Below are 27,991 nucleotides of genomic sequence, written 5' to 3' on the forward strand. Positions count from 1 at the left end.
AAAAGAGTGTTAAAATGTTTGGGCATTACAATGTTTACAAAAATACTTTAGAAAAAATTACGTCTCATGATCCAAGACTATAAGTAGAGGTAATATTACTGATTGGGACTCCTCAAATGGTGTTAGAGGTCTATTGGGCCGATACGTATGGTTTTGTCGCTTAGCCCACAACCAAAAACGTAGATACTGTACCGGAATTCCAAATTCTTTTGCCGCCTCTTCCTGCAAAATCATAGTTTTGATCATATTAGTAAAATCTAGGAAATCTTGAAGACATTGACAGCATACATAATGAAAAGCAAAGGTAAGAAGCAGAACCAACAAGCTATGAAAGAAAACTAATTAAGATGCCCAGGTTCTATCATTTTATCGAGGAACTATTTTATGAAAATATGATAACAGGGTTCTAACTGATATTACTGTGGATGACTTCCTGACATTTCTCGCACAGATAACACAACTGGAAAACACAGTTTGAGGTAATTTGGATGGCATCTTGGAAAGTTGTATCCCAACAACTTATAAAATATCCACTGTAGGAAAGGTATCACTTAACTTGTACTCATTTAATGAAGGCAGACTGGCCCAATCTATTGGTTGATGTCCCAGCACATGACAAGCAGATCTGCAATTATAGAAACCAGAACCTACAGCTAAATCTCAAAAATCACTGAAGCCCTATGAAAACTCCAGATTTTAATAAACTAAAACTTCTGTTCAGAAATTTCGTAGTGTGGACACAGCATCTGGTGAGGTAGATAAAAACAGCAATTAAAGGTGTCTGGATCTACATAAAACAGAGTTCGGAATAAATCAGAACAGCAAGCTGAATGTCTCTATTGGACGCAAAAAAAGATAGAATCTTCTATTAGCTTATCACAAGTAAAAGCACTAACTCGAAAGCCAAACTGTTTAACCAAGAGCGTGAAGAGCCCTCTCTCTCTCTTTCATAGAACAAGAGACTTGAGGTTACAAAGAACCCGGACATATCTAGTGAACTGCCACCTTTGAAGAGGCCAAACCCTAACCTTAATGTGCCATGGAAGATGCCCTCATGCATGAGTTCACCTACCTAGAACAGTGCACCCACTCAAGAAGAGAAGATGCTTGCATGAATGAGAATCTCTCTACACCCCAGAATAGAAAAATATCCGCATGCAATGTGACCTACCTGCATTGGGATCTACACCCTTCAAGATTAGAAGATGCATGAGCCTTCCTTGCATTAAGCTCTCTGCCCTCCAATAATAGAGCATGCATTCGCCCACACCACTGGATGACTAGAAAACTAATGCACCCTATTATTGAAACTATTGAACATGCCAAGTTGCAGGAGAACAACTCAAAGAGAAAACTAACAGTCCCTCCTTACAAAGAAGGTGGTGTCCACCAAATCAAGTTTATCACCCAACAGCTCAAACTTCCCCTTAACAGGGCTTCCTCAAAATGTCAATCACTTATAAAACTGAAGGAACATAATAAAGAACCACTGCTCCCTTTTGAACTTTATCTCTCATAAAACGGTACCCCTAATATTAATGTGATTCGACCAATCACGAAATACTAGATTCTCAAAGACTTTGATACAATCATACAACTCTAATTGTCAGAATAAACAACAATGAGCCCCAGCATCTGTTGAGCCAACTCTGTTATCAACTTGCAAAACTTTATGGCCACACAACAAGCAGGAGTTGCCACATGGCCTCACAACAAGCAAAAGAGGTTGGCACAAACATAATCTTCTGTTAAACTTAGCACAACTACTCCCAACTTCCTATTAAACTAGGAAATCATACATGTGCCCAAGCTAAAACAAAAACTAGAAGTGCTCCTTCTAGAACTTGTGTCTCCTGCTACATCTCCTACTCAGTCAGAATTATCAAACCATGTAATACTAACTCACCATCTCCTACACCTCAGTTCATGATGAACTGCACCCTCTGAGTATCTGGAAACACACTTGACAACTTCATAAAGGCACTGTCAAGGTTCAGCCATGAATTAGCTCAATAACTGCAAAACATATATCAAGCCTTGTATTCACAAGATACATCTGGCTACCTATCATTTGCCTATACAAGGATCATCCATATCAAAATCCAAATCTGCAAATAATTTTTTATTTGAAACCATAACAGTTGCCAAGGGTTTGCAATCAAGCATCTTTAATCTCTTTATTTATATTTATAATCTCCTTTGTGTACTTCCCTTTCCCAAGAAAGACTTCACACACACCCTACCAAACCTCTTGATACAATAAGTAATGCATTAGGCCAATGCCCTTTGCGGCAAAGTCACTTGGTAACATCTCCTTCCACCAGGCAACAAGCTTTTCAAAACTTCCTGTAAAAATCATAGCACCAACATATAGGATCAAGTCAAGACAATCCAATTTAACATACAATTAATAAAGGTTTAAATCTACAAAAAAAATTAGTGAAGCCCAAATTCAATAAGTAGCCATCGATCCTTGAGTACCATGCATGTGGTGCTTGCTCCAGCACATAAAGGGCCTTATTCACCCTGCACACATGGGTATCTCACACATAAACCTTTGTTACTGCCTGAGAACACAACCCTCATTTGCATTTTCGAAGGAGTATTCTTTCCAACAACGCTGCACCAGGAGATGTGAACAAATAACAGGTTTGAGCCTCATTTTGTTTATCTTGCAAAGGCAAAATAGTAATCAGGGTTCAAGTATTTATCATCTACATCTTCCAAGGTATATGTGAAAATTCCAAAGCTGAAATCCTATTGCAGCAACCGAAAATTATTCTTCTAATTGTTAATTAATTTTAACAATTTATTTGCCATGGCGAACACTAAATAAATCACACTGCAACCTTCACAAATAAAATACTGCAGAAATAATGGCGCTGGAAACTGAGAAAATACTAGCACACACACAATAAAAATGACACTTATTTTTGGACAAATGTTCCCGGAAAAACCCAACTTGGGAAAACTGGTGTAGCAGCTGAGGGTTTTTATTATCAAGTAGCAGTGAAATCTGAGTACAATAATCTGGATGCCGAATCTGACAATCCTACAGAGAAAAATATTGGCAAAAAACTAGTGAGGAATTTTCCTCGCTCCACAAGGAAATTCGGCGCTGAAAACTAGCCTCTAAAACCGTCTACGAATTGTGCTGCATCACCCTCTGCGTGGGCTTTGCGCAGGCTCTAATTCATACGACTTGGATCTCAATCTAAGTTGCTTATTCTGTTTGCCACTAACTCTAGAAACGCTTTTCTCGACCCCTGTAAAATTCTTCTGCCACCGAAACACTGAAACGACTTTCTGAATCTGTAATCGAACTGCCTTTAGAGGCTACTACACAATCCCTGCGTCAGCCTCACTGTGGCTCTTCTGCCTCTTTGCAAATGCACTCACTGGATCTGGAAATCTTCCTCTAGCCTAACTATCCCTGCCCCTCACTGTCCCTGCTTCCTCGCTGAAGCTTGAACCCTCTAGCAACTGACTGCTATTACTCTAGGAAATCAAATTCTCCAAGTGACTTTGGTGTGTTCTCCAAGTGTCCATCGACTTCTTCTTATAATCCTTTGTTGGAGCACCAAAGGCCAAGATTAAAAAATAATCAAGGCCCAGGATCATATCGGAGTCAATCCGTGTGAGTTTCTAGAGACTTCTCTCCTTGACTTCATTAATTCTGATTAATTACCCAATTTTCCTAAGTTTAGATTTAGGAAACATTAAAGAAATTGGTTAATAATCTAATTAAGTCATCTCTAGGTGGAATTTCCATAAACGATTTTTGGGTTTTGGAGATCTCATGTATTATAGCCTTTCCACTAAATTTCGCGGCTAGAACACATCTGATGCTACAGAAACTAGCACTCCCTCTTAGCAAGGACTGTGTTCTCTTTAGTGTTGCACATCCTGCCACAACACTCTGTCTCTGTATCACCTCTTGTCACACTGTTGACGTATGGCCATATTGACCACCAACCACTGTGCAACTTTGATGTTGCATTTGTGTTGCTACTGACACTACCATTTTGCTGCCAACTCTGCATTTGCACTGCAACTCCCTCTCATCTGTTATTGTTGCAACTGCAACTGAGAAGCATCCAAAATACTGAATCAACTGTGTTCAATATCATGCATCTGTCGCACGAGTCTTTACTGCTACTAGCCTCTGCACTGTCACTGAAGAATTTGTGTTGTTGTTAACTCTGCACTGTGCCACCTGCTCTGTTGTGAACATTGCATTGCGCTCCTCAGCATCTGACTGTTACGAGTCTGCAACTGTCACTCTGGTTATGACTGCATCAATTGTCACTAATCCATCCTACTACTGAAAATTGCGGGCCCCCGTAGCCAAGTAATGATCCATGAGGTGGACTCCTCAAGGACCCTGCCCAACTCTGTAGCTTTGATCTACTCATACTGTCATTGCTAATGCTTTGCTACTATCTTTGCATTGTTGTTGCAACTATTGCAATAATGCGGCTGATCTCCCCAAATCTTGAAGTATTAGCTTCCATAGGGATGCTCCCTCTGAAACTAGACTCCCTTTGAGTCTCGATCTCCCTACAAGAAATATATCTGCTCCCTCCTGGCAACTTGCATTATCCTCCTATACTGGAAACTGGATTGTGTATCACAGGGTTGGGAATCTTCTAGCTGGAACTGCACCTGCACACTACAACTGAGCAATTCGCACTGCATGTGTCACGCAACTAGTTCTGCAACTAGTCTTGTAACTATCTAATGATAGATCGCATCTGCTGACACTGATACTATGGGCGCCTGTAGCAAAGGTGATGGTACCGCTGCAACAATCCATAATTGATCTGACTGATCTCCTTGTTGCTATTGTGTTGGACCCTGCCCATCTAGCACAACAGAGTCTCATACTCCTCCTCCACCTGGATCTGGTATCCCATTATCTCCTTTCGAGCCTTGTCCCTGGCTGGGACCCTTCTTAACTTTGCAGCTAGCACTAGACAACTCGCACCTCCTCCAGCACCTGTCTCCGGTAACTAGAAGTCAATCTGCTATCCAAATCTGCAATCTGCCAAACTCGTACAGCCTTCTCTAGAAATCTCGTACGACCATCTTTGCAAAGTTGTGAAACTCAAATATCTGGAGAAAATAAACCCGAAAATCTCCCTCTTTCCTGCAGCTCGATTGTTGGATCTGCTAATCGCGCTCCTTTCTGGAGTGAGAATATCTACTCACTACTACTGCCAATCTGTAACTGGAAAAAATAAATCTCTAAAACTCGAGATCACCTAAGAGAAATTTTATGTTTGTTGTATGTGCTTTTCTCTTACCACCCGACGATGATTTTGTTGCTTCAAAGCCCTCGATTGTCCAACCAAGGAATCTGCTCAGCAAAAATATGAGTTGCAGCTACTCCTTCTAACTATTGGAATCATTCACCAGGGCAACTCGACTTTTCTACAACCCTGCAACTAAAAATCAAATTTTTGCCCTAGCAATTTGCCCTGCTTGTCTGGGTACTACGCTGCCTCCCAGAATTTTGGCTTGCTGCTCCCACTGAACAGCGAATTTCTCACCTCCGCTTTTGAGCTTCCCGGTCAATTACTCACGCTCTGGTACCATGTGAAAATTCCAAAGTTGAAATCCTATCGCAGCAACTGGAAACTATTCTTCTAATTGTTGATTAATTTTAATAATTTATTTGCTATGGCATATACTAAATAAATCACACTGCAACATTCACAAATAAAATACTGCGGAAATAATAGTGCTCAAAATTGAGAAAATACTAGTGCGCACACAATAAAAATGACATAGTTATTTTTGTATTAATGTCCATGGAAAAACCCCAGCAGCTGAGGGTTTTTATTATTAAGCAGCAGTGAAACCTGAGTACAATAATCTAGACGCTGAATCTAACAATCCTACAGAGAAAATACTGGGAAAAATCTAGTGAGGAATTTTCCTCACCCCACAGGCAAATTCAACATTGAAGACTCGCCTCTGAAACACTCTATGAATTTCCCTATGTCACCCTCTGCATAGGCTCTAATTCGTACTGCCCAGATCTCAATCCGAGTTGCTTCTTTTGTTTGCCGCCGACTATGGAAATGCTTCTCCCAGCCTCTGCAAAATTCTTCTACCACCGAAACACTTAAACGACTTTCCGAATCTGCAAATCAAACTACCTTTATAGGCTACTGCACAGTCCTTGCGTCAACCTCACTGTGGCTCTTCTGCCTCTCTGCAAATGCACTCACTGGATCTAGAAATCTTCCTCCAACCTCACTATCCCTACCCCTCATTGTCCCTACTTCCTCACTGAAGCTCAAACTCTTCGGCAACTGACTGCTGCTACTCTGGAAGATAGAATTCTCTAAGTGACTCTAATGTGTTCTCCAAGTGCCCATCGACTACTTCTTATAATCCTCTGTTGGAGCACCAAGCACCAAGATCATATCAGAGTCAATCTGTGTGAGTTTATAGAGAATTCTCATCTTGACATAGTTAATTCTGATTAATTAACCAATTTTCCTAAGTCTAGACACAGGAAACATTAAAAAAATGGTTAATAATCTAAATAAGTCATATCTGGGTGGAATTTCCAGAAACGATTTCTAGGTTTTGGAGATCTCATGTATTCTAGCCTCTCCACCAAATTTTGTGGCTAGAACACATCCGATGCTACAGAAACTAACAGTATATGAATATTTGAGTTCACAAATTCAAAGGCGCTATTGTACATGTGGCAGTGGTTCTTCTTGGGGGCAATTTGTCCACATATTTTCACACATAGTTCCCCACTGGGGAGTGCCTTGGAGCATCTTCATAGTTTCCAAGGCATGAGTGATATATTTGGAGGCATGAGTCATCATCTAGTGACCTTTTGGCATCATTTACACAGCAATGAGGTTTCCAGAAAATAACCTCCATGAGATAATGACACATGTTGTCTAGAACCTCTCTTCAGGGTTAAACATGCATTTTAGGAGGAACGCCCATCATTCAAGGAGGAATTTGGATGGTTTGCACCCATAATCATTGATTATGAAACATACTCGAAAGAGGTGTCCAAACCTTAAGAGGACTTGTAAACGTCCAAAACCACTCTTGCACAATTATAAAGGATGTGCATCTCTTCAGAGTTTATTGATAGTTGAAGATGTGCCATCTCTTTAGGGTTTATAGATAGTTGAAGTGGTCAAGAGAACAAATTTTGAGGAGCTCACAACTCCATTGGAGAATTAGGACATGTTTCATGGAGAAAGGGTCAAATGATATATTCTAAGATAACTACGCATGTCCTCATATGCATCACTCATTACCATAGCACGAAAAGCTTGCCTCACCTTCAATAGGTTCCTAAAAGGTGAGGTAATGCTTACAAATCTAGTTTTCGCAATCTTAAGTAGATGCAACTTGGAGTCAGTGCCATAAAAGTAATTAACCCTTATATGCCCTGTGACAAAGTTAATGGGTTGTTTCCCTCTCTTGTATCGTTGATTAACCCATCCACGTTCTCTGTGCTTGACAATATCATGCATCAAAAGGTTCAATGTGTGCACCAAGCACCCGAACCAAAAGATGTGTGGATACACCCGAACCAAAAGATGTGTGGATACACCCGCTCAATGATTTTTCTTGCTCCCTTACAATTTGTTGTATTATCAGTGATTACCTAAACCACATTAGCAACACCAACACCATTAATTGCTTTCAATAGGAGATTTGTAATGCTTTGAGAAGGTGCACTAATTGAGGAAGAGTCATACGTTGTAAGATGCAATGCACCACTAGCAAAAGCACCAAGAACATTATCAAATGTTGGTTTCTAAAATTTGTCCAACCATCTAATATAATGGATGCCCCACAGTTCCCCCACTCGTTTGTAAACCATGTCAAAGCTCTTTCAATTCTGGTTTTTTCTTTGTCTAATAACAAAGTTCTAGCTTTCTCATAGTTAGGGCTCTAGTATTCTCTAAGGACTTCATTGATGGTCGTAACCAAATCATACCAATAGGGGAAGCGAAGCACATTGAATGGTATACTGCAAGCATAAAGAAACCACAACACATTGGCATCCAACTCATCCCTTCGACAAATATTAAGGAAATCTACTATTGTTCTTCTAGATTCAAAGGTTCCAAAAGCTCCAAAAGGAGATGAAGTTATGTGGCCTCCAAATCTAGAGGTTGCATCGAATTGAAGTTTTTGTTTCTTGTCGTTTCTTTTGCAGCCTCCTCTATTTTGATGTATCTTTACCTTTGTTCTATCGATACCTTAGGGAAAATTGAGATCCCTATGGCACCCTTACTGCCATCACTCTCCATTACCCCGCAAAGATGCCTCCTCACACAGGCATATGAACCGGTTCGTATACCTGTATGAGGAGACATATAAATTAGAGGTTCAATCACATCTACCCCCTCAATTATTGTCACAAATCTCCACAACGGTGTCCATGAACCTTTTCCCCTTGCATTTCATTGTCCTCTTCTGTAATGTTCCAAATGTAGATAATTTGGAACAGACAGTGATATACAAAAGCAAATGTGATTCATACACAGAAAAATTAAACGAACAACAAATGTGTACCAGCTGAGCCATTTAATTAATGGAGTGGAGCAAGTACAATAGTGTGGAAAAAGCACCTGAGCTTGCCTCAAGGGAAAGCTTGACAGAACTCGAGTGTCAAACAGTAATCTCAATGCTGGAAAGAACTGCTCCTCTAATGCTCTGCGCTATCCCCCAGTAACTACACCTGCTAGCTGGAAAGGAGCTACAAGAAACCCCGCCTCTGGTGCTCAAAAAGTGATGAAACTTTAGCCACAAACTCCTTGGCCAAGACCCACTAAAACCCAAAAATGGTTTGGCCCGATTTTAACCTCCCAAAACCGACCCCCAAAGGCACTGTGCAATCCCCAACAATTTTGCAATCTCTGCTACAAAGATATGGCTGAAAACCCCACTTCCGGTGCTCAGAGGATGCTGAAACTTTATATCTGGGATCCTTGTCAAAAACCCAGGAAAACCCAAAAATGGTTTGGCCAAATTTTGACCTCCCAAATTCGACCTCTTCTATGGCCCACACCCTCCAAACAACTCCAGAAATACGGCCTGGAAGGAATGACCACAAAGTCCTCCGCCAGGCTCTGAAATGGAAGCAAACACCACTCCAAATATCTCCTCTAACCTCCACGGCAAAGCACAGCCTCAAGGACTGACACTCTAACCACCAAATGAGCTCCCACACACTGCCTATGCACTAGCCCAAGTAGTGCAAAAGTCACACTGCCAAGCGTAAAGTTCAATCAGCTCCCAAACTCTCCTAGATGCTGACAATCCTCCCTAGCCTCCTCTCCGTAAAATCTCACATCAAATCTCCACTGCTAAGCACCACACCAATGAAATCGGCCTCCTCTCCACTGTATCCCCCAGTAATACGCACAACCTGGAAGGGAATGCTACAGCTAGGAATCACAATGTGATCCTTCTCCTGAAGAAATGAAGAAAACCTTCCTAGGGTGGCACTCGAAGTCCCCCGAAGAAAGGGTGAGCTCTTCACCTGAAGAACTTGTGCTAAACAGCCAGTGACTTAGCTAAGCAGCTCAAGCAACCAAAGAGAAATCGATATACTCCAATAAGATGAATGAAATGTGGAGAGCTACCTTCCTTCTATAGATTTCGTGGACCACATTTTCCCTCCATTTTCCCTCCTTCGTGGATCCTTCACTAAGCCATCAATTTTCCCTCTCATGCAATTCAAACTATTGGCTTAGGAAGTGCTTATTTTCCTTGTGTGAACAAAACCAAAATAACTTACTTCTAACTCCTAAGTCTCCTAATAAAATCGAATGGGCCCCATCTCCTCCAAAATTGGCCCCAATATGTAGAAATAAATCTTGTTCCAAAATAATTTAGGAGGGACATTACATCTTCATCCCTTTCACCTTCAAACCCTTCCTCATCATCATACATTGGGTCACTATGAGTGTGACTACAATCCCCTTCTTCCATTTCTTCCCTTTGATGCCTATTCCTCACCAACTCCCTGAAAACCAAATATGGAATGATAAACCAAAGGAAGACCATTTTTCCCAAAGCTTACATGGACAACCTGCAATAAAACGAGGGAGAAGGAATGGGAAAGAGTAGGAGAAGAGAAAAAACAACAAAAAATACAAGAAAATGAGAGAGTTGGGGTTTGCAATTACCTCTTCAGCTCTTGAGAAGTTGAGGTAGATGGCAGCCTTTGTTATCTCCTCCAAGCTCCTCTTTATTTACTTCTCCAAGCCTTCACAAATCTGCCATCTTATTTTCTCTCTTCTCCTCTCTTCTCCAAGCTCAAGAAAATGAGATGAAAGAATAAAGAAAAGAGAGGGATAAAAGGCCTTCTAATCTCATACTCACTCTTCCTTCATTCCTAACCCAACCTAGGTCCCCTCCTAACCTGTGAGTTAAAGTAACTAAAACATTAAAAAAAATGAAAATAAGAATAAAAATAAAAAGTCTGCAGAGCATGCAAGTTCAGCCAAAACTGCATGGGAAGCTTACGAGAACCATGACCGGATCATGTACAGAACCAGCGCAGTTCTGCAGTGGCAATGAGCAAAGGAACACAGAGGAAGCACAGTTCCGGATATTGGGAATGTGGATTTTGAGGCAGTTCTGCAGCTGTTCCATACAGAACGCGGTTCCAAACTCTGGCCCAGGGGGCAGTTCCTGCAACACTGATGTAGCTCTAATACTATGTTAAATTATCAGCAAATGATAAGCAGGATATGCGATCATACAATTTAGAACCTACAGCGAAATCTGAAAAATCACTCAGTGCCTATTAAACCTTCAGGTTTGAATACACTAAAACTTCTGTCCAGATTCTTCAAAAACACAGACACAGCATCTCACAAGGTTAATCAAAGATTTAAAACAGCAATCAAAGGCATGGACATCCACATAAAACAGAGTTCTAAAGATCAGAACAGCAAGTGGAATATCACAGCAACAATCACAAGCCTCCCTCTATTAGACAAAGAAAAGATTACATATATTACAACCATATCAAAATCAAACATGCTACCTCAAAACTCAACTGTCTAACCAACAGAGTGAAGCGCCCTCTCTTTTATAGAACAAGAGATGAGAGATGACAATGAATCCTGGACTTATCCAGTAAAAGACCTCTTTTGAAGAGGTCAAACCCTAACCCTGATGCACCATGGAAAAAAGTGCCCTCATGCATGAGTTCACCTGCATAGAACAGTGCAAAGACTTGAGAAGAGTGAATGCATACATATGCAAGAATGAGAATCTCTCATGCACTGCACCCCAGAATAGAAAAGAAAAAAAAAAACACATGCAATGCACGCTCCTGCAGTGGGTTTTGCACCCTCCAGCATTAGAAGATGCATGCACCTCACTTGCATTGGGATCCACACCCTCCAATAGTAGAAAACACATACCCCTCAAACCACCCGATGCCTACTGTTAGACTCCATCTTGTCAAGTCAAATGTGAGATTGATTCAGGGTTTTGAAGAAGAAATCATTAAATGTGTTTTTTTTAGAATATGTATCAAATTCTCCAGCTCTTCAAATGGCAGCAGTTTCATCAGCTCCTATCCCTGCAAGCAGACAAAGAAAAAACCCTCATTCAAAATCAGCAAATTTAAAAAGGGAATTAGAAAACAGAGTTTGTAATAATGTGTTGGAGCATAATTGGCAAAGAATATTGCAAAAAGGATTTCATCAGATGGTGGCGGTGCACTCATCATTGATTATGGACAAATATGGAAGGCGTCCACTTCTAATGATTGCTGCAGGAAGAATGTGCATAAGCTGCTTTATTATTGGATCATTTTACATACAGGGACATTTTGATGGGTCTTCTCTTCTACTACTTGCAAGAAAATTATCATTAATTGGTCTTTTGGATTATATTGCAACATTTTCAATAGGCATGGGTGGAATTCTATGGGTCATGATGTCTGAGATATTTCCTTTGAATATGAAGCGTATTGCTGCCAGTCTGGTGTCTCTCGCAGCTTGGTTTGGTTCATGGATCGTCACCTTCACTTTTAATTCTCTCTTTTCTTAGAGTTCTACAGCTTCCTTCTTTATATTTTGCATAGGGATTTTCTGAGGTTCATATCATCGCACTCTGTGGCATTCAAGGATCGTATTATGTATATAATCTCTGTACCTGTGGCTTGCATCTATGATTATAATGGTTCGATTTGTTTTGAAGTTCATATGGTTTGAGGCTTGTATGATTCGTATGGTTCAACCCTGAATGGTCTCATTATATATGGGTCTCAGTGCTTCGCATTTAGCTCAGTGAAACATCATCTGTGGCTCTCGCATCTTACTATATCATGGCATCTATGGTACTCTCATTACTATGTATCATGGCTCTCGCTTTCCATTGTCTCTTGGCATTTCAATGGTATGATCACAGCCACAGTATATTGGCTCAAAGTCTCAACTCTGGTATTCATATGGTCTTGATGGGCAGTCTCTCGATTGGGCGTATACTCTCTGCAATTTGATACACAATATGTTGTACCTCAGGTGGTGGAAGTTTCATAATCCATTTTTAGCTCAATCAATGCAATTGTTGGGTCAAGGGTCCGAATTGTTGCCTCCTATTGCAGCTAATATGGAAGATTCTCTACCAACCACAGTCACCTCTGGGAAAATGGACGATGCCTGTTCTGGTCAGAAAAAATGCATAAATGCATGCGAATCATAGCTGTAAATTTCATAAGCATTGGCAACATTATGAGCCAATTGTTGGGTGATATTGAGAAACACTCACTTCTGACACTCGAGTCATGGGAGAAGATGGAGCAGCGCCCCTTCTCTGCACAGCTCGAAGCCAAGAAGTTCACTTTCAATGTGATGGCAAAACAGATGATGAGCTTCAATCATGGGGAGCGTGAGACAGATGATCTTATGAAGGATTATTTCACGTTCATGAAGGATGCCACCTCTGTGCCGATAAATCCTCTCGGGACTAGTTACAGGAAAGCGTTGAAGTCTAAGAGCAAAGATACTGGACTTTGTGAAAAAGACCATGGATGAGAGAAAAAGACATCCAGACATACACTACGACGACCTCCTCAGCATTATCATGGATGACGGAAGGCTTTCAACTGAACAAATACTATATCTCATTCTCAACATCCTTTTTGTTGGCCATGAAACTTCTGCAGTGGGCAGTTATCCGAGCACCATCGGCGAAATTCTGGAACAGTACTACCAGAATATGGCCAATTGATATGATAACAATTTGCAGCAACATCTCGGCTCCACAGAAATCGTGCGCTTCAACTAGCGACTGGCCTCATTACCCCGTACAGGATTTTGTTCCATGATTTCCACCAGCGATTGTTGGGATCCTTTGGAGATTTTGTGGGATTACGGGCGATGTGGCTCTTAGAAGGCGGATTGTGAGCTATTGTTGATGCTACCATATTGCATGTGGTTGGACGTGTTGGAGTTCAATGAGTGGCATATTATAACTCTGGCTATTGGGTCGTTCCTGCAAATAAATTTAAATTGAACGTTGAGTGCAACCATGCAAACCTCTCTCAATACAGTTGTCACCATGAGCTGAATTGGCAGAATTTTAGTTTAAAGGTTGTTTTATTAAAATGACAAATGTAACGTGGCAAGCCAAAAATAAGTCAAGACTATCTATCACAGCCAAAGAATGGGATTCGATTCCTATTTAAGACTTCAGTCCTGATCCTATGGGATCTGCGCTCCAGTTTTGCCTCTTAATTAGCCAATCATCAGAAGATTTAGAGGGATGCTGTTCTATTTTTAGAATAGATGAAACGCCCTTTTCTAATTTTTGTAATTGCAGTTGAAACAGCACCTTTGTTGTTGGATCGATTTGTTTCCCCACAGAGGAATTTATTTTTAATGTATTGAAAAATCATTTCGAGGGAGAGAGAGTTCTGAGCGCTGGTGGAGGAGAGAGAACAGAGCTTTCATTGTACAGTCTTTGACAGGGATTTTAATGAAAATACCCAGCTCTGGCTTCTGAGATTCCTGTGGTATGAGATTTAGCATTTGTGTCCTCTTTTGTTTCATATGTAGCCTGTTATGTGTTCATGTCATTTCATGATCGTTTCCAATTGAACAAATGAAGTGTTAAGGTAGAATTCATATTTTGTATGCTCTTCCTTTAAGTTTGTTCATATTTAATGTTTTCTTCTGTTTGACAAGGATTCATCCTCTATGCCCTTGTCAGCTCCTCAGCAGCCTTGCCATTCCATTTAATCTCAATTTGATGTTAAACTTTCTTGCCTACCTTGCCTCAGGAGACAATCTGTGTTTTTTATTACATTTCTCTGTTCAAGCTGTTTCTTTGCCCCATGCAACCCAGAAAAACCCCATCATTTTATTAAAAACCCCTTTTTTAATCAATTTCCTAGCCTAAAATCAGTATTCATATCGGTCATCTCAGCCCTTTGAAGACCTTTTGCCGAGATAGACCCGGAGAGAGCCCTCTCCTGTCCTCGTAGGGCTAGCTACGAGGCTGAGCTTGGTTTGATGTTACCTTGAGTTTCGCCTTCTTCAGCCTGAGGCAAATTCGAGCGCTAACATATTGGCGACCATACTGGGGAGAACATTCGACTTGTTGATTGTCTTGTCCCAGTACATGAAATCAAATTGCAGATCTGATGCTGATGGTGGACAGCAGTCAGACACATATGCAGGCTGAAGCATTCACCTGGCGACTCCAACTCGATCCAGACAGTCCAGTGCTCGCTGATCTAGTTATGCAATGGTGGGGTATGTGGCAAACCCTGCCCTGTGTGAAGTTGTAAAAGAGGTTAGAAATCAGTTAGCAGATTCTGAAATTGATGAAGAATTTTTCAGTGCCTTGCTTCATTGGTTGAAATCTCCAAAGTTCCCTTTTGAAACTAAAACTAGATTTTGTGAGTTAGTTGTTGAAAGAGTTGAGAAGGAGATTCAATGTTTAGATGAGCAGATCCAATCATATGATTTCCAAGACCCTAAAAAGTTCTTGGAAATCCTTTCTCCTTCGAAACAAGAAATAACAGACTTGCCTACAGATGTTTGCATTGACAGTGTGCAGCTGGAGGTATGTATTGCAGAGTTGGGGCAGCAAACAGAGTTTGGCTATTGCGATCCTATTGCAGCATACATGGAAATGTTTTTCAGTTTGACTGATAGATCAAGCTGTCTTATACATAGCCAGATTCATTACGTGCATGAAGGGCTGCCAGCAATTACATCTGTGTCCTGGTGGAAGCATTCTAAAGCGGCATCATTCTCAGGTTTACTGGAATGGTCGATCTGGCATTTCAATATTACCTGATCTATTGTTTTTACAACAGAGTAGGGTAGTTTTGTAAATAAATAAGCAGCTAAAGGGCAGCATTTCATTCTGAGTTTCATTTACAGTTGTAGTGTGGAGTTTGCTGAGCAAGTTTTTTGATCATTTTAGTCAAGTTTCAGTCCATAAAATAAGTCGGAAGTTTCGTGTTGTCTGTTGAAATGATGACTCCATAGCCCAATGGATAGAGGCACTGTCTGCTCTCCCAAAGTTCTGCGGTTCTTGGCACCTCCAAAAAGCGGCAGCTGCCATCCCCATTGGAGCCGATGTTAGACTCCGTCTTGTCAAGTCAAATGTGAGATTGATTCTTCTTCAAAACCCTGTTTTGAAGAAGAAATCATTAAATGTGTTTTTTTAGAATATGTATCAAATTCTCCAGCTCTTCAAATGGCAGCAGTTTCATCAGCTCCTATCCCTGCAAGCAGACAAAGAAAAAACCCTCATTCAAAATCAGCAAATTTAAAAAGGGAATTAGAAAACAGAGTTTGTAATAATGTGTTGGAGCATAATTGGCAAAGAATATTGCAAAAAGGATTTCATCAGATGGTGGCGGTGCACTCATCATTGATTATGGACAAATATGGAAGGCGTCCACTTCTAATGATTGCTGCAGGAGGAATGTGCATAAGCTGCTTTATTATTGGATCATTTTACATACAGGGACATTTTGATGGGTCTTCTCTTCTACTACTTGTAAGAAAATTATCATTAATTGGTCTTTTGGATTATATTGCAACATTTTCAATGGGCATGGGTGGAATTCTATGGGTCATGATGTCTGAGATATTTCCTTTGAATATGAAGCGTATTGCTGCCAGTCTAGTGTCTCTCGCAGCTTGGTTTGGTTCATGGATTGTCACCTTCACTTTTAATTCTCTCTTTTCATAGAGTTCTACAGCTTCCTTCTTTATATTTTGCATAGGGCTTTTCTGAGGTTCATATCATCGCACTCTGTGGCATTCAAGGATCGTATATAATCTCTGTACCTGTGGCTTGCATCTATGATTATAATGGTTCGATTTGTTTTGAAGTTCATATGGTTTGAGGCTTGTATGATTCGTATGGTTCAACCCTGAATGGTCTCATTATATATGGGTCTCAGTGCTTCGCATTTAGCTCAGTGAAACATCATCTGTGGCTCTCGCATCTTACTATATCATGGCATCTATGGTACTCTCATTACTCTGTATCATGGCTCTCGCTTTCCATTGTCTCTTGGCATTTCAATGGTATGATCACAGCCACAGTATATTGGCTCAAAGTCTCAACTCTGGTATTCATATGGTCTTGATGGGCAGTCTCTCGATTGGGCGTATACTCTCTTCAATTTGATACACAATATGTTGTACCTCAGGTGGTGGAAGTTTCATAATCCATTTTTAGCTCAATCAATGCAATTGTTGGGACAAGGGTCCAAATTGTTGCCTCCTACTGCAGCTAATATGGAAGATTCTCTGCCAACCACAGTCACCTCTGGGAAAATGGACGATGCTCGTTCTGGTCAGACAAAATGCATAAATGGTTCGATTTGTTTTGAAGTTCATATGGTTTGAGGCTTGTATGATTCGTATGGTTCAACCCTGAATGGTCTCATTATATATGGGTCTCAGTGCTTCGCATTTAGCTCAGTGAAACATCATCTGTGGCTCTCACATCTTACTATATCATGGCATCTATGGTACTCTCATTACTCTGTATCATGGCTCTCGCTTTCCATTGTCTCTTGGCATTTCAATGGTATGATCACAACCACAGTATATTGGCTCAAAGTCTCAACTCTGGTATTCATATGGTCTTGATGGGCAGTTTCTCGATTGGGCGTATATTCTCTGCAATTTGATACACAATATGTTGTACCTCAGGTGGTGGAAGTTTCATAATCCATTTTTAGCTCAATCAATGCAATTGTTGGGACAAGGGTCCGAATTGTTGCCTCCTATTGCAGCTAATATGGAAGATTCTCTGCCAACCACAGTCACCTCTGGGAAAATGGTCGATGCTCGTTCTGGTCAGACAAAATGCATAAATGCATGCGAATCATAGCTGTAAATTTCATAAGCATTGGCAACATTATGAGCCAATTGTTGGGTGATATTGAGAAACACTCACTTCTGACACTCGAGTCATGGGAGAAGATGGAGCAGCGCCCCTTCTCTGCACAGCTCGAAGCCAAGAAGTTCACTTTCAATGTGATGGCAAAACAGATGATGAGCTTCAATCATGGGGAGCCTGAGACAGATGATCTCATGAAGGATTATTTCACGTTCATGAAGGGTGCCACCTCTGTGCCTATAAATCCTCCCGGGACTAGTTACAGGAAAGCGTTGAAGTCTAAGAGCAAAGATACTGGACTTTGTGAAAAAGACCATGGACGAGAGAAAAAGACATCCAGACATACACTACGACGACCTCCTCAGCATTGTCATGGATGACGGAAGGCTTTCAACTGAACAAATACTATATCTCATTCTCAACATCCTCTTTGTTGGCCATGAAACTTCTGCAGTGGGCAGTTATCCGAGCACCATCGGCGGAATTCTGGAACAGTACTACCAGAATATGGCCAATTGATATGATAACAATTTGCAGCAACATCTCGGCTCCACAGAAATCGTGCGCTTCAACTAGCGACTGGCCTCATTACCCCGTACAGGATTTTGTTCCATGATTTCCGCCAGCGATTGTTGGGATCCTTTGGAGATTTTGTGGGATTACGGGCGATGTGGCTCTTAGAAGGCGGATTGTGAGCTATTGCTGATGCTACCATATTGCATGTGGTTGGACGTGTTGGAGTTCGATGAGTGGCATATTATAACTCTGGCTATTGGGTCGTTCCTGCAAATAAATTTAAATTAAACGTTGAGTGCAACCATGCAAACCTCTCTCAGTACAGTTGTCACCATGAGCTGAATTGGCAGAATTTTAGTTTAAAGGTTGTTTTATTAAAATGACAAATGTAACGTGGCAAGCTAAAAATAAGTCAAGACTATCTATCACAGCCAAAGAATGGGATTCGATTTAAGACTTCAGTCCTGATCCTATGGGGATCTGCGCTCCAGTTTTGCCTCTTAATTAGCCAATCATCAGAAGATTTAGAGGGACGTTGTTCTATTTTTAGAATAGATGAAACGCCCTTTTCTAATTTTTGTAATTGCAGTTGAAACAGCACCTTTGTTGTTGGATCGATTTGTTTCCCCACAGAGGAACTTATTTTTAATGTATTGAAAAATCATTTGGAGGGAGAGAGAGTTCTGAGCGCTGGTGGAGGAGAGAGAACAGAGCTTTCATTGTACAGTCTTTGACAAGGATTTTAATGAAAATACCCAGCTCTGGCTTCTGAGATTCCTGTGGTATGAGATTTAACATTTGTGTCCTCTTTTGTTTCATATGTAGCCTGTTATGTGTTCATGTCATTTCATGATCGTTTCCAATTGAACAAATGAAGTGTTAAGGTAGAATTCATATTTTGTATGCTCTGCCTTTAAGTTTGTTCATATTTAATGTTTTCTTCTGTTTGACAAGGATTCATCCTCTATGCCCTTGTCAGCTCCTCAGCAGTCTTGCCATTCCATTTAATCTCAATTTGATGTTAAACTTTCTTGCCTACCTTGCCTCAGGAGACAATCTGTGTTTTTTATTACATTTCTCTGTTCAAGCTGTTTCTTTGCCCCATGCAGCCCAGAAAAACCCCATCATTTTATTAAAAACCCCTTTTTTAATCAATTTACTAGCCTAAAATCAGTATTCATATCGGTCATCTCAGCGCATTGAAGACCTTTTGCCGAGATAGACCGGGAGAGAGCCCTCTCCTGTCCTCGTGGGCTAGCTACGAGGCTGAGCTTGGTTTGATGTTACCTTGAGTTTCGCCTTCTTCAGCCTGAGGCAAATTCAAGTGCTAACACCTACAACACTGATGCACCGCATTAGAATCTCTCTAACATTGAACTGGATCTATTGAACACAACAACCTCAAGGAGAACAACTCAGATTACCCTAATAAAACTAACAGTATACATTGTGGATTTGTTGGCCTTAGGCCAGGAATTACAAATTAAAAGGCAGCCAACACAATAAAAATTAAAACAATTAGTCGTTACAAGTATAAAAGAAGAACAGCCTGTTAAAAAATCTCATCAATACCACGCAAAAACAGAGCAGTAGCATAAAGAAATCTTGTCATCGAGGTTTGCAAATACTGATTATTATCTTTAGCACTTATGGAAAAGGATTTGCAAAACTCCTTGACAACCTTTTTTGTCTAAAAAGCTTCAATGAAGGCAAAATCTCTTCAATAACAAGGCATAACGTGCAGGCTTTTTGGTCAAAACATGATTTCCCGGCTAGACAATTTTCCTGGCAACATTTTACCAATTGGCAGTATCAAATAGGTTATTTTCAAAGACCTAGCAGGACAAGAATGACGCTCAACGAAGGAATACTTCAAATTGAAATATTATTACAACATTTAACACACCCAAACTCAAGATGTAATAGAAATAAGACTACAGCATATGTTGCTGCAGGAATCAAAACTAAGATACATACTCAAAGTTGGTATTACTGCTCACATGCATAGATACAATAATTATGCCATGACTTACTAAATAAAGAAAGATAAAAGCATTATTACTAACTGTAGAATTTTAATCTTTATGTATGTCTAGTACATGAACAGACTCCCAATCTTAAAAGCTTTTGTGAGAATAATATACCTTAGGCAGTACTACACATATCAACAACAGTGGTAGATTCCATAAATCTTAATGGGTGAGATTCAATCTTTAGTTTGTTAAGATAAAAATACCTTGAAAGAGGTAAAAGGTTGTTGCTTCTGCACACGAAAACTTCGGACCTTGTCATGATCTACAAGATCAAAATATATGTCCTTCCCAATTTGATCTGCAAGATCTTCATCCCGTGCCACCTGAAAAAACAATGATACACAAATCAAGTTGGAATGCACTTGAATTCTGTTGTGAAGTATAAATTGAAATGCACAAAATTAAGTTTTAACCCAAAGAAATATGTCCTGGACTTCTAACTCATTTGTGTTTTAGCCATAATTTCTGGAATCATGAAAAGTATAAGAGAATTCAAAAAAGGTCAGTAATGCATGGTCATAATAACCCATAAAAATTCAGTGTGCACCTACTTTAATAATAGAATAAAAATGTGCTTCTGTCTTCTCTTTCCGTTTCTTCTCCTTTTCTTCTTGTCCTTTCTTCAATCTTACCTGCAAAGCATAAACAAACATGAAGATGCTCCTGACATAAAGTTATACAATATCTCAAATCTTAGAATCTATAAAAGTAGTCAACCCATCATAGAATCCAAATTCATCTACCAATATTTATACTCCATGTGCTACTCCTTGACAACCAAAAGTGCATGTTTAGAGTACCCAATAACTTGCATCTTAGGAAGATCCCTTTTGTTCTTTTATGACAAGCAGCAGGAAAGTGCTAAACATGTACTATTATTCAACTCTGTGATAAAGAGCATCAACAGATACAAAGAAGAGAACATACTCCAATGCCAAAACCAAGAAAATCATAAATTATCCTGAATGTAATGCTAGCGCATCTTCTTCAAGTCAATGGACTTCTAAAAAATGTAAGCCAAAGCCAAAACCAAGAAAATCATAAATTATCCTGAATGTAATTTTAGCATATCTTCTTGAAGTCAATGCTCTTATAAAAAATGTAATGGATGGAACGAGCAACCGAAAGTCCAGGGCTTATGAACAATCAAAAGCACATTGAATCAAAGAAGTACCATAGTCAGCATGCAAGGAAGTTAAAAGCCATTACAAAGTAGGGAGTATTAGAATAATACTATTTAGTGTTTAATGATCATTCTTATTAGCGGTTGCTATTTTTATCTTTTTAGCAGCTTCTTAGATGAAACTGGTTGTATCTATTTCCTAATAGAAACTTGATGTTTCTATTACTGTAAATATCTCTGTATTACTTATTGAGCTTCATTTTGCTCATGTAAATCAATTCAATTCATTCATTGATTATGGTATCAGAGCTTAGGTATTTTTCGAAATAATTTTTCATTATCTGAAAAATTTTGCTTCATTTCGAAATAGCTCTCTAGGAATCTGGATTTTTTTTTGGCGTCAAAATTTCTACGCTGCAGGAGGTTTCGTTCTGATTAGCGCAGTAATCGAAGGTTTTTTCCCGCTCCTATCTCCAGTGCCTGAAGGATAAGTCGTGGGGATCGAACCTAGGAGTTTCATTGTTTGCTGTATAGGCAATTTCCAGCGATAATTTGCCGTGATTACAAACTGAGCTAAGTTGCATCACGGCCGGAAAGATGAAATCTGCGATTACAGTATAAATATATATATTTATATATATTATTATTTCAGAAGCGCCTTCGGGGCGCGGTCTCCTTTTGAGCATTGTAATATACTGTAGCCACTGGTAGTCCGAGGCCATTAATCTCCACGAAATCACGTGTGCTGAAGTTGATGCGCGACTGTGGGGGATAAACAGTCTCACTCGCCATCTGCTTGAACAGTATGAGCACATCCCTGTGGATACCAATTGTGGGTCTCGGAGCCTCGTAGTGCATTTTTTTCCCACAAGAGTGCACCGGGCTGGAAAATATAAACCCTATCTCCAGAAGATCAGATCAGATCGAGTCCTCGTGATCAGCTCTGTCGGATGCGACTCGTTGTCGTGCAAGTCGCTTCCATATTTTCGTAACCCGTCAAATATCTGCCGCTCCGATTTAATGAATTTGTGTTTGTCTCTCCGCAAATATTAATCGCTATTGATCTGGCTTACGGGATAGCCATTGCATCGAGAGTGATCGGTCTTACGAGCAGCCGTCAAAACGTCTCGGCGGCACCGCTTCTGCCGTCATCGTGCGCGCTCGAATCCACCAAAATTTCCGAAATCAGCGTTCCAAACTCGTTCATTCCCGCCGCTACTGTCACTGTCACTGTTCATGTGGAGGAATCCAGTCAAACGCAGCCGGTTTTTGTTTGTTTTTTAATCGGTTGTCAGCACATACAAACATATTGAACAGCAGAGAAAGACGTTGCTGTCATAAAGAGACTCCCGTCAAGAAATACGGCAAGAGCATTCTCATCTACAGGTGCTCTCAACGTAGGGTACTGGACATATATAAACTCAGTTTCCAAGTTCTATTATTTGCTATATTTATCAGCACACTTATACAGTGTCTTCAGTGTATTTTTTTATTGCTGGCTGAACATGTCTTCTCTGCTGAACGTCATTACTCAAATTAAGTATTGACTACTTATTCTTTTCAGCCTCTGCATTAAAATCCGGGTCAGCCTTCTTTGTTTTTTTTCCTGTGCCTTGGGAAACGTGCAGATGGCCACACTCACAAATCTGATGTTGGAAGGCGGTCAACGCTTTAATGGCACCAATTATAACATCTGGAAACAGAGAATGTTGACCATTTTTGAATATAGGCGTCTTGACCAGCTCGTTTTGAACAAAGAGCTCCGTCCTGGTATAGCTGGTACCGATCAGGATAAGTTTGATGATCGAAATCGAGAGGTTGTTATGTTTCTCAAACTTTCTGTCACTGATGATCAGTTACCGCAGATTCCTTCTGGCAAAACAGCTGCTGAAATTTGGCAACATCTGAAGGAATTGCACGAAACATCCGACAAAAGCACAGCTTTCTTTCTCAAGAATCAGTTGTTCTCCATCATGATGGACGAACATATGTTTTTATAGGAACATCTTAACAAGAATAAAGACATTCGAGATCAGCTTGAAGCCATTGGTCGGAACATGGAGGAAGAAGATGTGGTAGTCATCACTCTGAAAAGTCTACCAAAATCTTATGAGCACTTCATAGAAACACTCAACATTACCTCCACTAATGTTGATCTGAAGTTTCTGGAGCTATGCAACAAACTCATGCAGCAGGATCGTTGGAAACAACAGTTTGGTAGTGGTGCCTCATTAGCCTCCTCAGAAAATGCTTTTGTTGCCAAATATCAGTCCTCTCAGTCCTTTCAGCAGAAAGGTTCTTCTCAGATGTGCAGTGTAATTACTGTCACAAATTCGGCAACATGAAGAAAGATTGCCGACAGAGGATTGCTTCTGAACAGAAGAAACAGGGAGGTCCCCATCAGACAGCGAATGTTGCAGAACATTCCGAGCAGACAGAATCTGCCTTTTACGCCTTTATGGCTAAAACCTCTTCAGATCATGTCCCATCTTCGGCCTGGAACATTGACTCTGGTGCATCACGCCATTTCTCTCACAGGCGTGACTGGTTTATTGACTTCTCACCTTTTAGTGATTTAGTAGTATTCGGCGGAGGTGAAGAGTGCACAGTGGTCGGCAAAGTTATAGTTCGGATCCAGTCTGGTGGGCGCACACTCATCTTCCTGAATGTGTACTATGTTCCTGGTATGGAAATTAATCTGCTGTCTGTCAGCCAGATTATGAGGGACTCTCCTCAGCTTGATGTAGTGTTCAGTGCGCACAAGTGCTCCATTATCGACAGGGACACTAGTCTTACGGTTGCTATTGGCCTAGAGGATCATGGTCTATACAGGCTTCTTGACACTGGTGATTCTCCAGAAGTGGCTCTAGCAGCTTGTGTTTCTCCCATCAGCACTCTGTGGCATCAACGATATGGGCATCTAAACAGTATCTCTCTCAGCTCTCTCGAGAGGGACTTGTGTCAGGGTTACCTGATATTCAGACTCAGCAGTTGGGAGTATGCGGCAACTGTCAAGCTGGCAAGCAACATCGGTATTCATTCAAGGATGGAAAATCTTGGCGCGCATCTAAGGTACTCCAGTTAATTCATGTTGATATTTGTGGTCCTATGAATACATCTTCTATTACTGGTTGCAAATATTTTTTACTTATTGTAGATGATTTTAGTAGAAAGATGTGGGTGTATTTTCTAAAATATAAATCTGATGCATTTAGTACCTTTCAGAAGTGTAAAACCTTAGTTGAAAAAGAGTTTGGTTGTAATATCATGACTCTTAGGACAGATAACGGGGGGGGAATTTTGTTCTTCTGTTTTTTCCAACTTCTGTGCTACTCATGGCATCAAACGCCAGTTAACTACACCCTACACTCCTCAGAAGAACAGTGTTGTCGAACGCCGCAACCGTACGGTTGTTGAAATGGCTCGTTCCATGTTACAACACAGGAGTGTTTCGAACAAATTCTAGGCTAATGCAGTATTCACTGCTGTCTATCTTCTTAACCAATCACCTACTCAGGTTGTTAAGCGGAAGACTCCCGAAGAGGTTTGGTCTGGCCATAAGCCTAAGATCAGTCACCTCAAAGTATTTGGCTCAGTTGCATATGTTTGGATTCCAGCTGCTAAGCGCTCTAAGTTGGATTCCAAAAGCCAGAAACTCATGATGACAGGGTACAGTGATCATCACAAGGCCTATAGGCTGATAGATATAGCCACTGGTCGTCTTAGCTTCAGTCGGGATGTAGTATTTAATGAAGACAGAGAATTCTTTTAGTCTTCTGAGCAGTGTTTTGAGGATCAGCCTCACAGTGTTCTCCTTCCGGTAGGTCCACCTGATGGGAGGGATGATGCAGCCTCAGTGTTTGATAATACACTACCTAAGCTTCCTCCGGAAAATAACCCTCCTCTTGCTGCTCCTATTGTTCTTGAGCCTTCTCCACCTCCTCCTGATATTGGTTCCTCTACTCTTCGTCCTAAATGGTGGGCTAAAACCATTGGTGATCTCCAGGATAATGAGCTCCTTGAAGGTAGAACTTCTAGACATAAGGGCAAACAGCAGTCTACAGTTAATTAATATAATAATGAAAATTAATATTGAATCAAAATATTCAAATATTAAAATCAATTTAAATATATAAATAATAAATATATAATCTCTATTATATATAAATATTTAATATATTCTCTGGGTGTCTCTCTCCCTGAGTCTCTCCCTTTTATGTATATAAAATATTAAAATGCCAGTTCATTATCAGTCCTCTAACACATGACGAGTCTTTGAAACAATCTAGCTTAAAAATACAAAGTTACAGTTTTACATATGTTTTTCTAGTTATTCTTAAGAGAAAAAGTAAAGCAACTCTAATGTTTAAGCATTGACTGCCACATACAACATGCACACAATCTTTTTTGATATATATACATAAACAGCAAAAGAAATACTCATCAGCATGACATCCCAGATAGCGCCCTTACATCAAGGTGCCACACATTTCCTAAACCCATCAAGGGATTGCTCCAATTTCTCAATTAAGGATATTGGTGTTAAGGATGTCTTTGGCCTTTCTTCCTGCGAAGGTTTCAACATAGGCTCATGTTTTGTGGGCAATTCAACATATTTCTCTACAGGCTTTGTATTCCCCAAGTTCCAACCCCAGGGAACGTCGAAACTCCAAAAAAACAATCTTCAAAGCTCTCGGAACTTTCCATAGCTCCCATTGCAGCTCCCATTGAAAAGGGAACGTTCCCATACAGTTCCAAAGCTCCCGGGAGCGCAGAAACCATTGGAACGGGTTTCCCACCTCCCGGGAGCGATTCCCGTGTAACAAAGATTGGAAGCAAACAATCATGCCATCACGCAGCTCCAAAACGTGCACTAGGAAGAAAGGCATCTTGAGCACAAGCTTGGCGAGGGTAATAGAAGATAGTTAGTCTTGATGATCTAGAAGACGTGTTGATCTATGGTGTATCTCTATATATCAAGGGAGGTGCCTATTGTTGTCCTTTGAACACAAAGGATTGTCAACTAGATAGATAAGCCTTCTCCTAGGACCTAACAACTCCACACAAGTCTCAAAGGTGGGGCGCAAGAGGCCTTCCAAGGTCTCGTGGAGCTTAAATGGTGCTACTATCTGCCTATTCATTGGTGCCCATAATTGTTGGGAGCATCAAGAAAAAGATGCATCAAAAAACCTAGCACTAAGAGAACATGGAGAAGAAGAAAGCCTTATATATCAAATAGCACCAACAATAGGTACCAACAAAATAAGTATAACAAGATATATAACATTTCTAGTTTTTTTGCATCTTTGGTGTTATTACTCCTCCCTTGTCTTTACATACTCCAAAACCATTGCATTTCCAATGTTTTGACCTCAGAAATCTCATAAGCATTACTATTTGGCTTACTAAAAAATTGGCCCAAAAGATACAAACAACAAAAAAGGACCTCTTGTGAAACTACAAATCTTGTTAGAGAAGAACCCAACTAACTTTTTTACGTTGAAAACATTTGCTAAGGGAATGTTTCTATCAACACAACAAATACACCCAAAATAATGTGTAGAATTTCACCTACGGTCCTATACATATTCAAAATTGCAACATTTAAACATTGCCTATGCAATGAAAGTATAAGGATGCTTTCAATTTTTTCATTAAGAGTCAAAAGTATTGTTCTATACCTCGAATCATCAACAATTTTTACACTGAATGTAATTGTGACAAGAGTACAAAAATTATTTTCCAAAAGCACAACAAAAGACCTAAAGCTAGGAGAACATGGAGAAGAAGATAGCCCTATATATCAAATAACACTAGTGACAAGTACAAACACAATAAGTTAGATAGGACATAGATCATTTATGACTGGCTTTTGCAATTTCTTGAATCATTGGTGTAATGTTACTCCATTATATTTACTTTTCTCCAAAGCCTTCAACATATCCGATTTCTTGACCTCATCAATTTTAGAAGCATTTACTAGTTGGTGTGAGTTGGTATAACTCAAATAAGTGTTCTAGTCTCATATTGTGTCTATGAGGCTAGGGTACACATTTTCTCCAATACCCATAATTGGTTTCGTGAGAAAAGGCCTTGATTAGAATTTACTAACTCTAACTTAGGGAAACAACTTAATTAATCAGTGTTAATTGGGGTAAATTGATTTTCCTCTAGAGACATCCGGAAAAGTAACTTGATAGAGTCAAGATGATCTTAGCCCTCGATTATGATTAGATCATGGCCATTGATTCGTCAACGAGAGATTATACGAGGAAATCGATGGGCATTTGGAGAACACATTGAGACATAGATTTGCAATGAGAGCAAGGGCGCAGGGGCATCAGCAGCAGGGGTTTCAGCTGAGATTGTCGGTGAAGTTCTTCATAGAGATTTCCAAAGAAATTTGGCGATCGATTTCTCTACAGTGAGGTCGATTTTCTAGTAGTGCAAGTTGCTCTAGCAGGGGGTGCGAATTACCTAGTTTGGCTGTGCAAATTGCTGAGTGAGTAGAAATTACGAAGAAAGTGAATTTTTAGAAGAGAGATCGATTTGCACAAGAGAATTGATTTGCCGAGAGAGAGAGACTTTCTAGTGGAGGTCGTATTTATTTTCCCAGCTAATGCGAGTAGCCAGGGGGGTCGAGTTTCTCAATCAGGGCCACACGTGTAAGCCAAAATCACCTTCAGAGGGAGGGAGGCAGAATTAATTTTGGTGGGTCAAATAGCTTCCAGGAGGTCTGAGGAGTCTTACAGAAGTGAAGAAATAATTTTGTCGGATTTGTGCCAGTGTCGGGCAAGCAGTTGTAATATTTTTGCTGAAGAATTTTAATAATAAAACCCTCGTTAGCACATTCGTTTTCCCTTCAGGGGTTTTCTAGGAACATTTGTCCGAAAATAATGGTGTTCTATATTTGTGTGTG

General features: G+C 40.2%; 1 protein-coding gene across 6 annotated transcripts in view; it reads right to left on the minus strand.

Annotated features, from left to right (window-relative positions):
- LOC149141397 (ubiquitin C-terminal hydrolase 13-like) overlaps positions 1–27,991 on the minus strand; it is a 191,242-nt gene that overhangs the window by 19,513 nt on the left and 143,738 nt on the right. For 5 of the 6 annotated variants that reach the window (XR_016264002.1, XM_089446292.1, XM_089446289.1 and 2 more), the window contains 3 exons: positions 20,501–20,581; positions 20,153–20,272; positions 100–222 (listed from right to left, as the gene is read on the minus strand). Coding sequence is in view for 5 of the 6 variants with exons in the window: in XM_089446292.1 (XP_089302418.1) it covers positions 100–222; positions 20,153–20,272; positions 20,501–20,581 (324 nt within the window). In the remaining variant the exon portion in view is untranslated. The remainder of the gene's footprint in view (positions 1–99; positions 223–20,152; positions 20,273–20,500; positions 20,582–27,991) is intronic. The other variant, XM_089446291.1, reaches the window with a different exon arrangement.

This window comes from Pinus tabuliformis, chromosome X, assembly GCF_031772625.1.
Source record: "Pinus tabuliformis cultivar Carrire ecotype Pingquan chromosome X, CPIR1, whole genome shotgun sequence".
Classification (NCBI taxonomy): Eukaryota; Viridiplantae; Streptophyta; class Pinopsida; order Pinales; family Pinaceae; genus Pinus; species Pinus tabuliformis.